The sequence below is a fragment of the Boleophthalmus pectinirostris genome, unplaced genomic scaffold (assembly GCF_026225935.1).
Source record: "Boleophthalmus pectinirostris isolate CB_2022bp ecotype Guang Dong unplaced genomic scaffold, ASM2622593v1 HiC_scaffold_9, whole genome shotgun sequence".
In the NCBI taxonomy this organism is placed as follows: domain Eukaryota; kingdom Metazoa; phylum Chordata; class Actinopteri; order Gobiiformes; family Gobiidae; genus Boleophthalmus; species Boleophthalmus pectinirostris.
This window is the reverse complement of record NW_026571541.1, coordinates 37,431,415-37,450,864: the sequence shown is the minus strand read 5'-3', so window position 1 is coordinate 37,450,864 and position 19,450 is coordinate 37,431,415. Positions and strand designations below refer to the sequence as shown.

The following is a 19,450-nucleotide window of genomic DNA, read 5'->3' as shown; positions in this document are numbered from 1 at the left end:
GAGAAGAGAAGAAAGAGGAAGAGAGAGAGGAGAAAGGAGGAAGAGAAGAGAGAGAAGAGGAGAAGAGGACAGGAGAAGATAGGTGAAGAGAAGAGAGAGAGGAAGAGAGAGGAAGAGAGGAGAGAGAAGAGAGAGAGGAGGATCTGTGGGGAACGAGAGAAACAGGAGAACACCGGCACTTAATAATGACGGAGGAGGAGGAGAGGAAGAGAGGAAGAGGACAGGAGAAGAGTCGGTGAAGAAGAAGAGAGGAGAGAGAAGAGAGAGAGGAGAGAGGGAAAAAAGAAGAGAGGAGGACCTGTGGGGAACGAGAAGAAACCAGATAAGGACAGACGGAGGAGGAGAGGAAGAGAGGGAGGAAGGGAGGAGAGAGGAGGATCTGTGGGTAACGAGAGGAAACTAGAGAACACCAGAACTTAATAATGACAGAGGGAGGAGAGAAAGAGAGGGAGAGAGGAGGAGAGAAGAGGAGAGAGAGAAGAGGAGGAGAAAGAAGAGAGAGGAGAGACGAGGATCTGTGGGGAACGCGAGGAAACAAGAGAACACCGGCACTTAAAAACGACAGAGGGAGGAGAGGAGGAGAGAGGAGAGGAAGAGGGAGTGAGCGAAGGAGAGAAAAGAGAGGGGAGGGAGGAGAGAGAGAGAGAGAGAGAGAGAGAGAGAGCCAGAGAAGGAGCGAAAAGAGGGAGAGGGTGGGAGAAAGAGAGAGAAATGAGGGAGAGAGAAAGAGGGAAAAGAAGGGGAGAGAAAGAGGAGAGACAGACAGAAGGAAAGAGAAATGAAGGAGGGAGAGAAGGAGAGAGAAAGAGAAAAAAGGGAGGGAGAGAAAGAGAGAAGGAGAGAAAGTGGAGAACAGAGGAACCAGACCTGTCACATTCATCACTTTTTTTCAGGATTTATCACACTTTTTCTTGGCTTTCGTGAGGAAATTTTGTCTTTTTTTTTCTAAATTTTGAGCCGAAAAAACCAAACAAAATCACAAAATCACTAAACTTAAAAACCCTAGAGAACGTGAGCTCTGCGTTTCACAGCAGAGCGGAGTGACGGCGATGAGCGACGGCGCCGTAAGCACCGTTTACACTCCGGAGCCTCGCCCGTGTTATTCGACGATCACGCGCCGCAAAAAAAAAGGTAAGACAAATATTTAGGGCGTCTCCGCGGCAACAAAGATTAGTGTTATGATCTGCGCACGTGTTCAAGACGATCAGACGCGGGAGGAAAACACAGCTCGGGGACGAACCAACACTCAGAAGGGTTTGGTTTTTCTGAGCTGTAAAAATCACCTGAACATGAACAAACGTAAAGTCACAGTAAAAAAATAAAAAATAAAAAATCCAACTTGCATTTTTGTGAACAGAAAAGACAAATATAAATAAACTGAACTTTTGAACCTGCTGAAAGTCGAGTCAGTGCTGCTCATGTCCTATTAATACTACTACTACTACTACTTACTACTACTACTACTACTACTACTACTACTACTACTACTACTTCTTACTACTACTACTACTACTACTACTACTACTACTACTACTACTACTACTACTACTAATACCACCAACTACTATACTCCCAACTACCTACTACTTACACTACTTCTACTCTTACTACTACTACTCCTACTACTTACTAATAATATACTACCACTACTACTACTACTACTACTTACTACTACCACCAACTACTACTTACTACTACCACTACTACTACTACTACTACACTACTACTACTACTACCACCAACTACTACTACTCCACTCCTTCTTACTACTACTACCAACTACTACTACTACTACTCCTACTACTACTACTACTCACTACTACTACTACTTCTTACTTACTACTACTACTACTACTACTCCTACTACTACTACTACTACTACTACTACTACTACTACTACTACTACTACTACTACTACTTACTACTCTACTACTCCTCCTACTACTACTAACTACTACTACTCCAACTACTCCACTACTCCTACTCTACTACTCACTACTACTACTCCTCCTTCTAACTACTACTACTCCAACTACTACTACTCCTTCCTACTACTACTACTACTTCTTACTCCTACTACTCCTACTCCTACGATGAACTTGTATCAAAGAAGAGCCAAGTATTTATTTCTCTTTGGCCCGTGTACTTCAGAGTAAATCACAGTCTCGTAAACTGATCTTGGATAAATGTTTTCTTGATGATTTTTAACTGTTCGTGGTTTAAAGTTTAGATTTTCACTGAAGCAAGTTGTTGTTTTTGACTTTAAAAGCGACGGATCGACTATAGAGACATTATTTATTTAAAATGTTGTTGTTATTTAATATTCTGCTTGTTCTGGATTCAGTGTTTAAGCAAAATTATTATTAAACATTTATTTTAAGAAGAAAAGGTTTAACATTACAAATCTCGAAAGAAGAGAAAACATGCAGATGATGTTCAAATGTTTCAATAAATATTTAATTTGGCCCACGACTAAACGAGGACCAAAACCAGGACTAAAACAAGGACCAAACCAGGGACTAAACCAGGACCAAAACCAGGACTAAAACAAGGACCAAACCAGGGACTAAACCAGGACTACAACAGGACTAAACCAGGTCTAAACCAGGACCAAAACAGGGACTAAACCAGGACCAATCTAGGACCAAACAGGACTAAACCAGGTCTAAACCAGGACCAAACCAGGACCAAAACCAGGACCAAAACCAGGACTAAACAAGGACCAAAACCAGGACTAAACCAGGACCAAAACCAGGACTAAACCAGGACCAAAGCAAGGACTGAATCAGGACTAAACCAGGACCTAAACCAGGAACAAACCAGGGACTAAACCAGGGACTAAACAAGGACCAAACTAGGAGCCAACCAGGACTAAACCAGGACTACAGCAGGACCAAACCAGGTCTAAACCAGGTCTAAACCAGGACTAAAACCAGATTCCGTATGATTTTTTGCGGTTCATGTTCCAATAACAAGACTCAGTTTAAAGTTCACGTTTCAAACTCGTCCAGAAGAACCGACCCAAACTCTGAACCCGGACCAGACTCAGCGACACCAGAACAAGTTTGTGCAGAATAAACTTTGTCAGCAGAGAAATTGCCGCATTAGTAATTTGCTGCTTTGTTGATCCGTGGGCAGCGGCGTCTCTTCCTGCGCCGCACGAGCGAGCGTCAAACAGGAAGCTCCAAACCGCACAAAACAGAAGCTCCATCAAAGGACCTTTAACATCCTCAATATTACACCCGCATTTACTTAGAATAGCAAATATTGATATTTAAGAGCAGAGGTCATCCACATTCCCAGGGCCTGTGACGCTAACCGGAGGCACTGCTCTGTCTGCAGCGCTGTCACTCAACTTACATTTAATCAGAGTTTTATTTTAACACAATCTGACCACAAAAAAACTGAAGTGAGCTGATTTGTGCTGTTAAATAAATCTTTCTAAAGAAAGAGGGGGGGGTTAACTTTTAAAATGTTTTGGCTTTTAAAATTTTTTGCTTTTTAAATTTTTTGGCTTTTTAAATTTTTTGACTTTTTAAATTTTTTTAGCTTTTTAAATTTTTTGCTTTTTAACATTTTAAAATTTGGGCTGTTTTTTTGGCTTTTTAAATTTGGGCCCAGTTTTCTCTTTTTCATCCATTTTGTTAAAGTTTATAATCGGGATGAGCATTCTCGTTCGGGACAATTAACAGTCAATTTTCGATGAATCATTACTAATCTGCATAAATAAACTCAACTTTACAACATATAAACATAAACACTCTAGAGCCACATCAGCCTGTTTGACATTATAATGTGTTTAATGCAGATTTGACACATTTGTTTATGTTTTACACAAACTAAACTTAAAACCACGTGACTAATTTGCATAAACTATAAGTGTTGATAAAAACAGCTCTAGTCTACGTCGGCCGCTCTAGTCGACGTCGGCCGCTCTAGTCTACGTCGGCCGCTCTAGTCTACGTCGGTCGCTCTAGACTACGTCGGTCGCTCTAGTCGACGTCGGTCGCTCTAGTCTGACTACGTCGGTCGCTCGTCTCGACGTCGTAGTCGTCGGTCGCTCTAGTCTACGTCGGTCCGCTCTAGTCTACGTCGGTCGCTCTAGTCTACGTCGGCCGCTCTAGTCGAGTCGTCGCCGCTCTAGGTCGACGTCGGCCGCTCTAGTCGACGTCGGCCGCTCTAGTCGACGTCGGCCGCTCTAGTCGACGTCGGTCGCTTCATTTATGTCACTTCTGTTGTGATGAAAAGACTGAAAAGTGTTTGTGTTTTGGACACATGTGGCTCAACTTTACGTCGCAGTAACCGGATACTGTGTTTACATGCACCATGACCAAACTGGGACACTCCAAAAACCCGATCATCACCCGGACACAGATGTGACTGTAAACACACTCACTGACGGAACAGAGTCTCCAAGAGCCAGAGCCCAAACGTGAGACTGTGAGGCCGAGACTCCAGTGTTTGTGTCAGACGCAGACTCGTCTCCTCACGCTTCACTACCAGGGCTGGTATCAAGAAGAAGCTGCTGATACGATACGTACCTCGATACAGTGCACTTTCTATTTGATACGATACATTTTAAATCGATTCGATACGGTTCAATTAAAAAATAAAGTCTAAATCATGTCTGTGACACTAAAAGTCTTTGTTAAACCTCTTCTTCTTGTGCAAAGTTCATATGAAACACAAACATTTAATCATCAAAACAGTGAAAATGTCAAATGTGTCGCATAAACGATTTTCCTTCAACTAAACAAACAACAAAACTGTAGCTGTAACAAAATAATTTAGTAAAATAAACCAAAAAATAGTCTTGGTGAAATATCGATACAGCAGCCCACGATATCGATACTGTATCATCACATTAAACGATACGATATGTCAATATTTAGATATTTTTGCACACCTCTATACACAAAGACCTGCATTCAGTTTGTTGAATAAAAATGAACATGATCAACCAAATTCTTAACGATCAATTATGGATTAGTCGACTAATCGTGCCCATCCCTAGATTATAATAAGTCTGTGCAATTAATCGAATTTTGATGCTTTCGATTTGTGTGTCAAATATCTCCAAACTCCAATCCAGTTGAAACAATTTAGTTCAACAAAGTTTATTTTGAGATATTTTTTATATAAATAAGTGGAGTACTACAGTAGAACAGCTGGATATAGAGTTTATTTCGGACACATTTATGTTTTTCTGCCTTATTTCATTCATGTTCAAAGTTTATTTTTTATTTTATGTTTTATACGTCGCAAAACTGCTCTAAGGTTCAGATTTGTACCTATATTTATTTTCAATTTGAAAGTTTTGCGTAAATTATCAATAACAAAGTGTTTTTTCTTTTGAGAGAGAGAAATCCTGAATAAATACGTCATGTAACTAAAAATAATTGAATAATCGTGATAATGATTTTTTCCATAATCGGGCAGCTCTAGTTTTTATGTTGCTTCATGTTCATGTTCAACACTTTGATTTAGTTAAATGACGGTTTAAAGTGTCTGAAAAAGTTCCTTCCTTGTGCATAAATCGTCTGTTTTGGTCAGATTTTTCCGGTGACGACATCAGCGCAGTTTTACAAATCTCTGCCACTTCCTGTATTTTACAACTTCTTGTTTTCTACTTTTCTTCACTAAAAGGCACATTGCGTAACTTTTCTGCTGGTGGGTCGGTCAAACGCTTTGTCTGGAATGTTTCTGTCTAGTTTTGAGTTTTAAAACCACCTGTAATTGAATAAATGTAAAGTAGAAGTGTTTCATTTAAGACTGGAGGATGTGGAAAAAAATAATCACGATTTATTTTTTCCCAAATTAATGAATCTTTATTTTTGATTCGGTCTTTTAACATCTTTTTAAAAACAGGCAGGTAAATAAAGCAGCCACTACAGTTTTTATTCCGTGTTGACAGGACCAATAATTCCAGAGAAAAGAAAAAGAAGAAACAACCTCCAGTTATTTTAACAGCTCCACGGCTCTAAAACGCAGGGACAGAGACACAGAGGGACAGAGGGACAGAGGGACAGAGAGACAGAGAGACAGAGGGACAGAGAGACAGAGAGACAGAGAGACAGAGAGACAGAGGACAGAGAGACAGAGAGGGACAGAGGGACAGAGGACAGAGACAGAGGGACAGAGAGACAGAGACAGAGGGACAGAGAGACAGAGACAGAGACAGAGGGACAGAGACAGAGAGAGACAGAGGACAGACAGAGGGACAGAGGGACAGAGAGACAGAGGACAGAGGGCAGAGACAGAGACAGAGAGGACAGAGGGACAGAGGACAGAGAGACAGAGAGGACAGAGGGACAGAGGGACAGAGGACAGAGGACAGAGGACAGAGACAGAGACAGAGGACAGAGACAGAGAGACAGAGAGACAGAGAGACAGAGGGACAGAGGGACAGAGACAGAGACAGAGACAGAGACAGAGACAGAGAGGGACAGAGAGACAGGAGACAGAGAGACAGAGGGACAGACAGAGAGACAGAGGGACAGAGAGACAGAGAGACAGAGACAGAGGGAGGGACAGAGAGACACAGAGGGACAGACAGAGGAGACAGAGGACAGAGGACAGACAGAACAGAGGGACAGAGGGACAGAGACAGAGGGACAGAGGACAGAGACAGACAGAGAGACAGAGAGACAGAGAGACAGAGAGACAGAGAGACAGAGGACAGAGGGACAGAGAGACAGAGAGACAGAGAGACAGAGAGACAGAGGACAGAGGGACAGAGAGACAGAGAGACAGAGGGACAGAGAGGACAGAGACAGAGACAGAGAGACAGAGAGACAGAGAGACAGAGAGACAGAGGGACAGAGAGACAGAGGGACAGAGGACAGAGGGACAGAGAGACAGAGAGACAGAGAGACAGAGAGACAGAGAGACAGAGGGACAGAGGGACAGAGGGACAGAGAGACAGAGAGACAGAGGGACAGAGGGACAGAGACAGAGGGACAGAGGGACAGAGACAGAGAGACAGAGGACAGAGAGACAGAGGGACAGAGGACAGAGAGACAGAGAGACAGAGACAGAGGGACAGAGACAGAGGGACAGAGGGACAGAGGGACAGAGAGACAGAGAGAGACAGAGAGACAGAGAGGACAGAGAGACAGAGGGACAGAGGGACAGAGAGACAGAGACAGAGAGACAGAGAGACAGAGAGGACAGAGGGAGACAGAGGGACAGAGAGACAGAGAGACAGAGGGACAGAGAGACAGAGAGACAGAGGGACAGAGAGACAGGACAGAGGGACAGAGAGACAGAGGGACAGAGAGACAGAGAGACAGAGGGACAGAGGGACAGAGGGACAGAGAGACAGAGGGACAGAGGGACAGAGGGACAGAGAGACAGAGGGACAGAGAGACAGAGGACAGAGGGACAGAGAGACAGAGAGACAGAGGGACAGAGAGACAGAGAGACAGAGAGACAGAGAGACAGAGGGACAGAGGACACAGAGAGACAGAGACAGAGGACAGAGAGACAGAGGGACAGAGAGGACAGAGGGACAGAGGGACAGAGGGACAGAGGACAGAGAGACAGAGAGACAGAGAGACAGACAGAGAGACAGAGAGACAGAGAGACAGAGAGACAGAGGGACAGACAGAGAGACAGAGAGACAGAGGGACAGAGAGACAGAGACAGAGGACAGAGGGACAGAGGGACAGAGACAGAGACAGAGGGACAGAGGACAGAGGGACAGAGAGACAGAGGGACAGAGGGACAGAGGGACAGAGGGACAGAGAGACAGAGGGACAGAGAGACAGAGGGACAGAGAGACAGAGGGACAGAGAGACAGAGGACAGAGGGACAGAGAGACAGAGGACAGAGAGACAGAGAGACAGAGAGACAGAGAGACAGAGACAGAGCAGAGAGACAGAGAGACAGAGAGAGACAGAGGACAGACAGAGACAGAGACAGAGGACAGAGGGACAAGAGGACAGAGGACAGACAGAGGGACAGAGGGACAGAGAGACAGAGGGACAGAGGGACAGAGAGACAGAGAGACAGAGGGACAGAGACAGAGGGACAGAGACAGACAGAGAGACAGAGAGCAGAGAGACAGAGAGACAGAGAGACAGAGAGACAGAGGACAGAGAGAGACAGAGAGACAGAGGGACAGAGGGACAGAGGGACAGAGGACAGAGGACAGAGGACAGAGACAGAGAGACAGAGAGACAGAGAGACAGAGAGACAGAGAGACAGAGAGACAGAGAGACAGAGGGACAGAGGGACAGAGGGACAGAGAGACAGAGAGACAGAGAGACAGAGAGACAGAGGACAGACAGAGACAGAGAGACAGAGAGGACAGAGACAGAGGACAGAGGGACAGAGACAGAGAGACAGAGACAGAGAGACAGAGGGACAGAGGGACAGAGACAGAGGACAGAGACTGGACTTTTAGTCAAATTATGCAGATTTAAGTCAAAACTTGTGACACGTGAGGAGACAGACTCACTTTGACCCTGACTGATTTTTTCTAAACAAAACAGAGTTAAATCCTCGTGTTTCCAAGCGTCTCCATCTGCTGTGACCTGTCGACTGAAACGCAGAAAAGTTACACCGTGTAGCTTTATAATCTGTGTGTCAATCGTTCATTTGTTTTTCTATAAAACCAAAAATAAGAAAATGAAAAAAACAACTTTTTTTTTTCATGATCTGTATCCAAAACCAAAATGTAAAAACAGATAATGATTTGTTTTTTCAGTTTTTGATTTTGTGTTTAAATGAAAAATGGAAACAAAAAATAACGACCGTTTCCCGTTTACGTGACTTCAGTGACTGTGATGTCGGACTGAACCAGGACTGATCCAGGTCCGGGACCAGAGCGGGACCAGAGCGGGACCAGAGCGGGACCAGAGCGGGACCAGAGCGGGACCAGAGCGGGACCAGAGCGGGACCAGAGCGGACTCCAAGCTTTGACTCCGAGTCTCTGTGGGGTCCGAGCTCCAACTTCGAGCTCCGACCCTGCTGTGGGCTTTGAGCCTCCGGTCTGGTCCCGGTCTCGGTCCGGGTCTGGTCCCGGGGTCCCGTCTCGTCCGGGTCTGGTCCCGGTCTAAGGTCCCGACTCTGGTCCCGGTCTCGGTCCCGGTCTCGGTCCCGGTCTAAGCCCGACTCTGGTCCCGGTCTAAGCCTGGTCTGGTCCCGGGTCTCAGTCCTGGTCTGGTCTCGGTCTCAGTCCCAGTCTAGTCCTGGTCTAAGCCCGACTCTGGTCTCGGTCTGGTCCCGAACCTGGATCAGTCCTGGTTCAGTCCGTACGCGGTGCAAGAGTCCGACATCACAGTCACGTAAACGTTTTTTCTATTTTTCATTTAAAAACAAAATCAAAAACTGAAAAACGAATCATTATCTGTTTTTCGGAGACAAATAATGAAGAAAAGTGTTGAAAAGGAACGAGACAGATTCTGTCCAGAGGCACTTTTTGTTTCACTGTAAATCAGACGAGGTGGTTTTGGATAAAGCTTTTCTGTTTCTGTACAAAGAGTCGTTGAGGTGAAGCTCGGCCCCGGGACAAACTCAGGTCATGTCCTTTCCTCCTCCACCCCCCCCACTTCCTCTCTCCAGCTTTATGTTTCTCTCTCTCCCTCTCTCCTCCTCTCTCTCTCTCTCTCCTTCTCTCCTTCTCTCCTTCTCTCCGTCTCAGTGAATCTCTGAGGATCTGGCCTGAGTTCCTCCTCGCACTTGGACGTTCCCTCGTTCCTTTGTAGTTTATGTGATTTCTGCAGCGACATGAAACCTGATCGGCGCCAAAGCCTCGTCCACGTGTGCGTCTCGTTCACCGAAGAACGTGTGAACTTCATCCAGACTCACTGAGCTCCAGTCCAGATCATGAACATCGACCTCACGCTGGATCTGAGGGAAATAAGATGAAGATCCAAGCTCCTGTGTCACACAAAACTGACTCTCGTGAAGCTTTAAGTCGTGTTATGACCAAAGTGAACGACGGTCGACCTTCAGACGCTCTGAGTGCAAAAGGGAAGTGAGGAAGAACTTTTTAAAAACATAAAAGACACAAACAGTCAGGTACAGTGTTTTTATTTTGCCTTTAAAAGTCCGACACAAACTGACTCCTGAGCTTCAAGACGTGAATCTGTGTCGTTCATTCGTTTTTTATATAAAACCACAAATAAGAAAACGAAAAATCAACTGTCTTGGTTGGACTTTTGCACCGAGTACAGACTGAACCAGGACTGATCCAGGTCCAGGACCAGACCAAGACTGAACCAGGACTGATCCAGGTCCAGGACCAGACCGGGACTGAGACCAGGACCAGACCAAGACTGAAACCAGGACTGAGACCAGGACTGAGACTAGGACCAGACCAAGGCTGAGACAGAGACAGAGACAGAGACAGAGACCCAGACCGAGACTGGGACTGAGACCGAGACCAGACCAGGACCAGACCAAGACTGAAACCGGGACTGAGACCAGGACTGAGACCAGGACCAGAGCGGGACTGAGACCGAGACTGGACCGGGACCAGACCGAGACTGAGACCGAAACCAGACCAGGACCAGGATTGAGGCCGAGACCAGACTGGGACTGAGACCGGGACTGAGACCGAGACCAGACCGGGACCAGACTGGGACTGAGACCGAGACCAGACCAAGACTGAAACCGGGACTGAGACCAGGACTGAGACGGGACCGGGACCGAGACCGAAACCAGACCAGGACCAGACCGAAACCAGGCCGAGACCAGACCGAAACCAGACCAGGACCAGACCGGGATTGAGACCGAGACCGGACCGGGACCAGACCGAGACTGAGACCGAAACCAGACCAGGACCAGGATTGAGGCCGAGACCAGACTGGGACTGAGACCGGACTGAGACCGAGACCAGACCGGGACCAGACTGGGACTGAGACCGAGACCAGACCAAGACTGAAACCGGGACTGAGACCAGGACTGAGACGGGACCGAGACCGAAACCAGACCAGGACCAGACCGAAACCAGGCCGAGACCAGACCGAAACCAGACCAGGACCAGACCGGGATTGAGACCGAGACCAGACCGGGACCAGACTGGGACTGAGACCAGGAACAGACCAAGACTGAAACCAGGACTGAGACCGGGACTGAGACGGGACCAGACCGAGACCAGAGTGGGACTGAGACCAGGACCAGACTGAGACCGAGACCGAGACTGGACCCAGACTGAGACTGAGATCGATTAACGCTGCATTTTCAACAGAAAAGATAAAAATATTTTCTAAAAACATATTTTTTTAGGAGAAGAATCAAGTCACAGGCCTCAAGTCCAAGTCGAGTCCCAAGTCTCAGTCCGTTTTATCAAGTCAAATCTCAAGTCCTAAAAATAGTGACTCAAGTCTGTTTCGAGTCCAAGTCACGACCTGCACGTCCCCACCGCTGCTTCTTCCCGAGGACACTGAACACTGGCTTTAAAGCCACACTGTGGAACATTCCCCACAAAGCAATAACATCCGTGGAGAAAAGCTCACGAGTGCTTCAGGCGGCGTCACGTTTTTCTTGGTCTTAACTGAGCAGTGACTAAAGCTCCGGCTCACGTTTTTACACAGTCAGTTTTTCCGACTTCACTTGAACTCAACACGGCACTTAACCCCGACAGTCATCACCACGACCACAGACCAGAGCTCGAAAAGCACCAGCTCCCAGCGAGGGACCGAGGCAGACACGAGGACCAACGTGGAACAAAGAGACCAACAGTAACAAGAGATGTTTTTAAAATACAACATATAGATCATAATTATTATTCTTAAAGGTTTGTCTACGTCTAAAAGTCCAACATCACACAAAACTGTCGAGGGCTGGTGTCATTAAGCTGTTGATTCAATACGACATCTGAGTCCAGTCAAGTGGTAACGGAGGGAAACAGGCAGATTTTTGACATTCAAATGTCTCTTATTCAGAAACTAGAGGAACTATTGAAATAAGTAAAGTATCAGAATGTAGGAAAGAGTTACACTCCAACAGGGTCAAGTTAAACCTGTGATATTCTTTCAAGTTGTTGACAAAAAATTAAAAACTCATGTCGGTAACGGAGGGAATGAAATATGCAGCACTTTTTGGTCAATAAATCCAAACAGTGATAACTCTTGGTTCTCACTTACATATCCTTAACAAACTGGTTTGAATATTTGCTTCATATAGTTTTCTACCATATGGTACAAGATTAGGTTGAAAAACCTCTGACTTTTTGACTCATGAGATTTTTTATTAAGAAAGTTCATGGTAACGGAGGGAAAAAGTAACGGAGGGAAAAATTGTACAAACAAGTAGAAGGTGCAGGATTTTACATCATTTGTCACTTTTTTCTTCTGAAAACTTTAATATTACTTCAAAATGAAAGGAAACTATTTCTATAAAATATGTCAGTCCTTCCAAGAACATTTTTATCATTTTAAAAACTTGAAAAATCATGAACCTTCATCAACAGTTCAAAGATGGAATAACACAAGATATGATGAAATACATCCATTTGATTTTGTGTTTAAATGAAAAATGAAAAAAATGGATAACATCTGTTTCCCGTTTATGTGACTTCAGTGACTGTGATGCCGAACTTTTGCACCGGATACGGACTGAACCAGGACTGATCCAGGTCCGGGACCAGAGCGGGACCAGAGTGGACTCTGAGTTTTGACTCTGAGTTTTGACTCTGAGCCTCAGCTTTGAGCTCCAGCCCTGCCGTGGGCTCTGAACCTCCGCTCTGGTCCCGCTCTGGTCCCGGTCTGGTCCCGGACCTGGATCAGTCCTGGTTCAGTCCGACATCACAGTCACTGAAGTCACGTAAACGGGAAACGGTCGTTATCTGTTTTTTCAATTCTTCATTTAAAAACAAAATCGAAAACTGAAAAAACGAATCATTATCTGTTTTTCATTTTGGTTTTGGAGACAAATAATGAAGAAAACTGTTGTGTTTTTGTTTGTTTTCTTATTTTTGGTTTTATATTGAAAAACGAATGAACGAACGACACAGGGATTTGGACGGAGCCTGAATGAAACAAAACTCAGCTCCAGGTTTGTTTGTGAAGAGGAAATGACATTAGAACATGGATCTGCAAACAGTGTCACACGGGACCTGAAACAAACAGAACTATTGTCTGGTTTAAAACTAAATCAAAACTAAACTAAAGTAAAGTAAGTAAATCTGCCTCGTCTTTGTGCAGATTCATTCACACCAAGAGGATTTTTTGGTTTATTTTACTAAATTATTTTGTTCCAGCTACAGTTTTGTTGTTTGTTCAGAGGAAGGAAACTCGTTTATGTGACACATTTGACATTTTCACCGTTTGATGATTAAAATGTTTGTGTTTCATATGAACTTTGCACAAGAAGAAGTTTAACAAAGACTTTTAGTGTCACAGATGTGATTTAGACTTTATTTTTATATTTCAAATCAGCGCACTGTGTCAAGGTATGTATCGTAACTTCTTAAACCCAGACTTATTTGGTTTAGTCCCGGTTTAGTCCCGGTTTAGTCCCGGTTTAGTCCCGGTTTAGTCCCGGTTTAGTCCAGTCAGCCTTTCTGTATTAGGAAACAGTAAGTCCAGGACTAAACCAGGACTAAAACTTCATTTAACAACATATTAAATTGGTTTAATTTAGGTCCAAACCAGGTCTAAATCAGGACTGAATCAGGACTGAGATCAAAACTAAACCAGGACTAAAACCAGGACTAAAACCAGAATTGAAGCATGACTGAATCCTAACTTAACTACAAACTAAACCAGGTCTAAATCAAGTCCAAACCAGAACTAAATCAAGTCTGAACCGGGACTCAAACCAGGTCTCAAACCAGGATTCAAACTAAGACTCAAACCAGGTCTCAAACCAGGATTCAAACCAAGACTCAAACCGGGACTCAAACCGGGACTCAAACCGGGACTCAAACCGGGACTCAAACCAAGACTCAAACCAAGACTCAAACCAAGACTCAAACCAGGACAGAATTTTAACTTAACTACATACTAAACCACATCTAATTTAGGTCCAAACCAGGTCTAAACAGAGATGAAACCGGGACTCAAACCGGGACTCAAACCGGGACTCAAACCGGGACTCAAACCGGGACTCAAACCGGGACTCAAACCGGAAAACTGAACCATGACTGAATCTTAACTTAACTTCATATTAAACCAGGTCTAATTTAGATTCAAACCAGGACTGAACCAGGACTGAACCAGGTCTGAACCAGGTCTGAACCAGGTCTGAACCAGGACTGAACCAGGACTGAACCAGGTCTGAACCAGGTCTGAACCAGGTCTGAACCAGGTCTGAACCAGGACTGAACCAGGACTGAACCAGGACCAGTAGTAAGTACATCACATGTTCTTAACCCTTATTTAACCTCAACCTTTCACCTCAACCTGATGGATCATGTTTAGACCTGGTTTAGTCATCAGTGCAACATCTGTTTCACGAAGGACTAAACCAGGACTAAACCAGGACCAAACCAGGACCAAACCAGGACTAAACCAGGACCAAACCAGGACCAAACCAGGACCAAACCAGGACTAAACCAGGACTAAAGCAGGAGTCAATTCAGAATGACTTGAGAATACTATGAGAATACTGCTCCCTGAGGGAACATTCTTGAACCAGGTCTGAGCCAGGACCAAAACAAGACTAAACCAGGACTAAACTACAAAATCAACCAGTACCAAACCAGGTCTAAATGAAGTCTGAACCAGGCCTTAACTGGGTCTAAACCAGGACTAAACCCAAACTAAACAAGCCTACATAATGAATTAGGACCAAACCAGGTCTAAATTAGGTCTGAATCAGGGCTAAACCAGGTCTAAACTAAGTCTAAAACTAAGACTAAAACCAGGTCTAAACCAGGTCTGAACCAGGACCAAAACAAGAGTAAACCAGGACTACACCAAGACTAAACCAGGACTAAACCAGGACTAAACAGTACTAAACAACAAAATCAACCAGTACCAAACCAGGTCTAAATGAGGTCTAAATCAGGACTAAACCAGAACTAAAACCAGGACTAAATCAGGTCTAAAACCAGGACTAAAACCAGGACTAAACAAACAAAACAAAAACTAAATAAGCCAATATATTGAATTATTACCAAACCAGGTCTAAATCAGGTCTGAATCAGGTCTAAACCAGGTCTAAACAAAGTCTAAACTAAGTCTAAAACCAGGACTAAACCAAACCAGGACTAAACCAGGACTAAACCAGGACCAAACCAGGACTAAACCAGGACTAAAATCGGGGCTAAAACCAGGAGTCAATTCAGATTGACTTTACTGCTCCCTGAGGGAACATTCTTGAACCAGGTCTGAACCAGGACTAAACTACACAACCAACCAGTACCAAACCAGGTCTAAATGAGGTCCTAACCAGGCCTTAACCGGGACTAAACCGGGACTAAACCGGGACTAAACCAGGACTCAACCACACCAGACCTAGATTCTAGTTTAGTCCTCTGCTGAGTCCGTGTTGAGCTTTTGTTTGGCAGCATATGGACACATCTTGAGGCCGAACACTGAGTAAACACGCTGGTTTATAATCTTGCAAAAGTCCTTGAGATAGACCAGTTTGAGTCCTGGTTTAGTTCTCGGTCTAGTGTGAAACAGACGTATTTATTGTCAGTAAAACCTCTAATACGGCGTCGGTTTAGTCATAAAAACCCACTACGTTTTCTCCTCACGTTTGCCCCTCGCTTTTTAACGCACATTTATCGGTATTTCACGTAAACATTTCGCGTTTAATCAGTGTAAAAATGTCGTTTTAAAATCCACAAAGTCCCTTCCTCGTCGCTGATGTTGAGGTGCTCAAATGCGTCAATACGAACGGAGAACACGTCCCCCCAAAAACTGTTTTAGACGAGACTAAACCGGGACTAAACCACACGTTCAACCAGTACCAAACGTGGTCTGAGTGAGGTCCTAACCAGGTCTAAACCAGAACCAAACCAGGACTGAACCCAAACTAAACAAGATCTAAATTAGGTCTGAACCAGGTCTGAACCAGGTCTAAACCAGGAGTCAATTCAGAATGACTTTACTGCTCCCTGAGGGAACGTTCTTGAACCAGGTCTGAACCAGGACCAAAACAAGACTAAACCAGGACTAAACTACAAAATCAACCAGTACCAAACCAGGTCTAAATAAGGTCCCAACCAGGCCTTAACCGGGTCTAAACCAGGACTAAACCAGAACTAAACCCAAACTAAACAAGCCTACATAATGAATTAGGACCAAACCAGGTCTAAATTAGGTCTGAATCAGGGCTAAACCAGGTCTAAACTAAGTCTAAAACGGACTAAAACCAGGTCTAAACCAGGTCTGAACCAGGACCAAAACAAGAGTAAACCAGGACTAAACCAAGACTAAACCAGGACTAAACCAGGACTAAACTAAGTCTAAAACCAGGACTAAAACCAGGTCTAAATCAGGTCTAAACCTGGGCAGAACCAGGACCAAAACAAGACTAAAACCAGGACTAAACCAGGACTAAACTAAGTCTAAAACTAGGACTAAAACCAGGTCTAAATCAGGTCTAAACCTTGGCAGAACCAGGACCAAAACAAGACTAAAACCAGGACTAATAAGTCAAACAGGACTAAAACCAGGTTAAATCAGGTCTAAACCAGAACAGACCAAAACTAAAACCAACTAACCAGGACTAAAACCAAACTAAACAAGCCTACATAATGAATTAGGACCAAACCAGGTCTAAACTAAGTCTAAAACTAGGACTAAACCAGGACTAAACCAAGTCTAAAACCAGGACTAAACCAGGACTAAACCAGGACTAAAATCGGGGCTAAAACCAGGAGTCAATTCAGATTGACTTTACTGCTCCCTGAGGGAACATTCTTGAACCAGGTCTGAACCAGGACTAAACTACACAATCAACCAGTACCAAACCAGGTCTAAATGAGGTCCTAACCAGGCCTTAACCGGGACTAAACCGGGACTAAACCAGGACTAAACCAGGACTCAACCACACCAGACCTAGATTCTAGTTTAGTCCTCTGCTGAGTCCGTGTTGAGCTTTTGTTTGGCAGCATATGGACACATCTTGAGGCCGAACACTGAGTAAACACGCTGGTTTATAATCTTGCAAAAGTCCTTGAGATAGACCAGTTTGAGTCCTGGTTTAGTTCTCGGTCTAGTGTGAAACAGACGTATTTATTGTCAGTAAAAACCTCTAATACGGCGTCGGTTTAGTCATAAAAACCCACTACGTTTTCTCCTCACGTTTGCCCCTCGCTTTTTAACGCACATTTATCGGTATTTCACGTAAACATTTCGCGTTTAATCAGTGTAAAAATGTCGTTTTAAAATCCACAAAGTCCCTTCCTCGTCGCTGATGTTGAGGTGCTCAAATGCGTCAATACGAACGGAGAACACGTCCCCCCAAAATTGTTTTAGACGAGACTAAACCGGGACTAAACCACACGTTCAACCAGTACCAAACGTGTCTGAGTGAGGTCCTAACCAGGTCTAAACCAGAACCAAACCAGGACTGAACCCAAACTAAACAAGATCTAAATTAGGTCTGAACCAGGTCTGAACCAGGTCTAAACCAGGAGTCAATTCAGAATGACTTTACTGCTCCCTGAGGGAACGTTCTTGAACCAGGACCAAAACAAGACTAAACCAGGACTAAACTACAAAATCAACCAGGTCTAAATAAGGTCCCAACCAGGCCTTAACCGGGTCTAAACCAGGACTAAACCAGAACTAAACCCAAACTAAACAAGCCTACATAATGAATTAGGACCAAACCAGGTCTAAATTAGGTCTGAACCAGGTCTAAACCAGGTCTAAACCAGGTCTGAACCAGGACCAAAACAAGAGTAAACCAGGACTACACCAAGACTAAACCTGGACTAAACCAGGACTAAACTACAAAATCAACCAGTACCAAACCAGGTCTAAATGAGGTCTAAATCAGGACCAAACCAGGACTAAATCAGGACCAAACCAGGACTAAATCAGGACTAAACAAACAAAACAAAAACTAAATAAGCCAATATATTGAATTATTACCAAACCAGGTCTAAATCAGGTTTGAATCAGGTCTAAACAAAGTCTAAAACCAGGACTAAACCAGGACAAAACCAAGTCTAAAACCAGGACTAAACCAGGACTAAACCAGGACTAAACCAGGACTAAAATCGGGACTAAAATCGGGGCTAAAACCAGGAGTCAATTCAGATTGACTTTACTGCTCCCTGAGGGAACATTCTTGAACCAGGTCTGAACCAGGACTAAACTACACAACCAACCAGTACCAAACCAGGTCTAAATGAGGTCCTAACCAGGCCTTAACCGGGACTAAACCGGGACTAAACCAGGGACTAAACCAGGACTAAACCAGGACTCAACCACACCAGACCTAGGTTCTAGTTTAGTCCTCTGCTGAGTCCGTGTTGAGCTTTTGTTTGGCAGCATATGAACACATCTTGAGGCCGAACACTGAGTAAACACGCTGGTTTATAATCTTGCAAAAGTCCTTGAGACAGACCAGTTTGAGTCCTGGTTTAGTTCTCGGTCTAGTGTGAAACAGACGTATTTATTGTCAGTAAAACCTCTAATACGGCGTCGGTTTAGTCATAAAAACCCACTACGTTTTCTCGTCACGTTTGCCCCTCGCTTTTTAACGCACATTTATCGGTATTTCGCGTCAACATTTCGCGTTTAATCAGTGTAAAAATGTCGTTTTAAAATCCACAAAGTCCCTTCCTCGTCGCTGATGTTGAGGTGCTCAAATGCGTCAATGCGAACGGAGAACACGTCCCCCCCAAAAAAACGTGCACAAAATGGCCTTTATCTGGGTTTAGATCAATGTTTATCCAACTATGCCACTTCAGCTAATTACAACGGGCGTCCGGCACCCACACACGCGCTTATGTAATCACAATTTAGCTGCAAAATCCATAAAAAACCCGCAGAAAAACAGCGGGGGAGACCCAAAAAAAAAAAAAAAAAAAAAAAAAAGAAATATCCTCGGTTACGTACCTATTCTTGCGGGCGCGTGCCATAAAATCCCCGCGAAATATCCGTCTTGACTGAAAAAAAAAACCTCCAGAGAATCCAGCGGGGCGTTGCAGACAGTGTGGCCGCCGTCCTCGCTCACTCCGCGGGCATGTCGAGAGCGTGCGGCCGCTGCTCGGAGCTCCGGAGCGGATCTGAGGCTGCTGAACTCCGGCTGCGACTGGGAGCTCTCGGATCCGCCGCTCTGATTGGTCCAGACGTCGGCGGGGGGGCGGGTTTAAAGCTGCGATTGGTCCGAGGGTTAGACAGAGGGCGGGGTCAGGGCTGCGATTGGTTGAAGGTTGCGGGGGAGGCGGGACTAGAGCGTTTAAAAGCGCAGTGACCTCAGATAGACGTACGGCTCCGGGCGCGTTCTGCTTTAATTAGCTCTATTTGTTGATTTCTGGACTAATTAAAGGATTCGTCGGATACTAACAGGATTTTTTGAAGCGTAACTG

The 19,450-nt window shown here is 44.7% G+C and overlaps 2 protein-coding genes across 2 annotated transcripts in view; both read right to left on the bottom strand.

Moving 5' to 3' along the window:
- LOC129412623 (protein-tyrosine sulfotransferase 1-like) overlaps positions 1-19,158 on the bottom strand; it is a 40,575-nt gene extending 21,417 nt beyond the window's left edge. The window contains 1 exon segment of the mRNA XM_055166724.1: positions 18,978-19,158. The gene's annotated coding sequence lies outside the window, so the exon portion shown is untranslated.
- Positions 9,712-19,450, bottom strand: part of LOC110171360 (aldehyde dehydrogenase family 3 member A2-like) — a 24,449-nt gene continuing 14,710 nt past the window's right edge. Inside the window, exon 7 of the mRNA XM_055166722.1 lies at positions 9,712-9,855. Coding sequence (XP_055022697.1) covers positions 9,712-9,855 — 144 coding nt within the window. The remainder of the gene's footprint in view (positions 9,856-19,450) is intronic.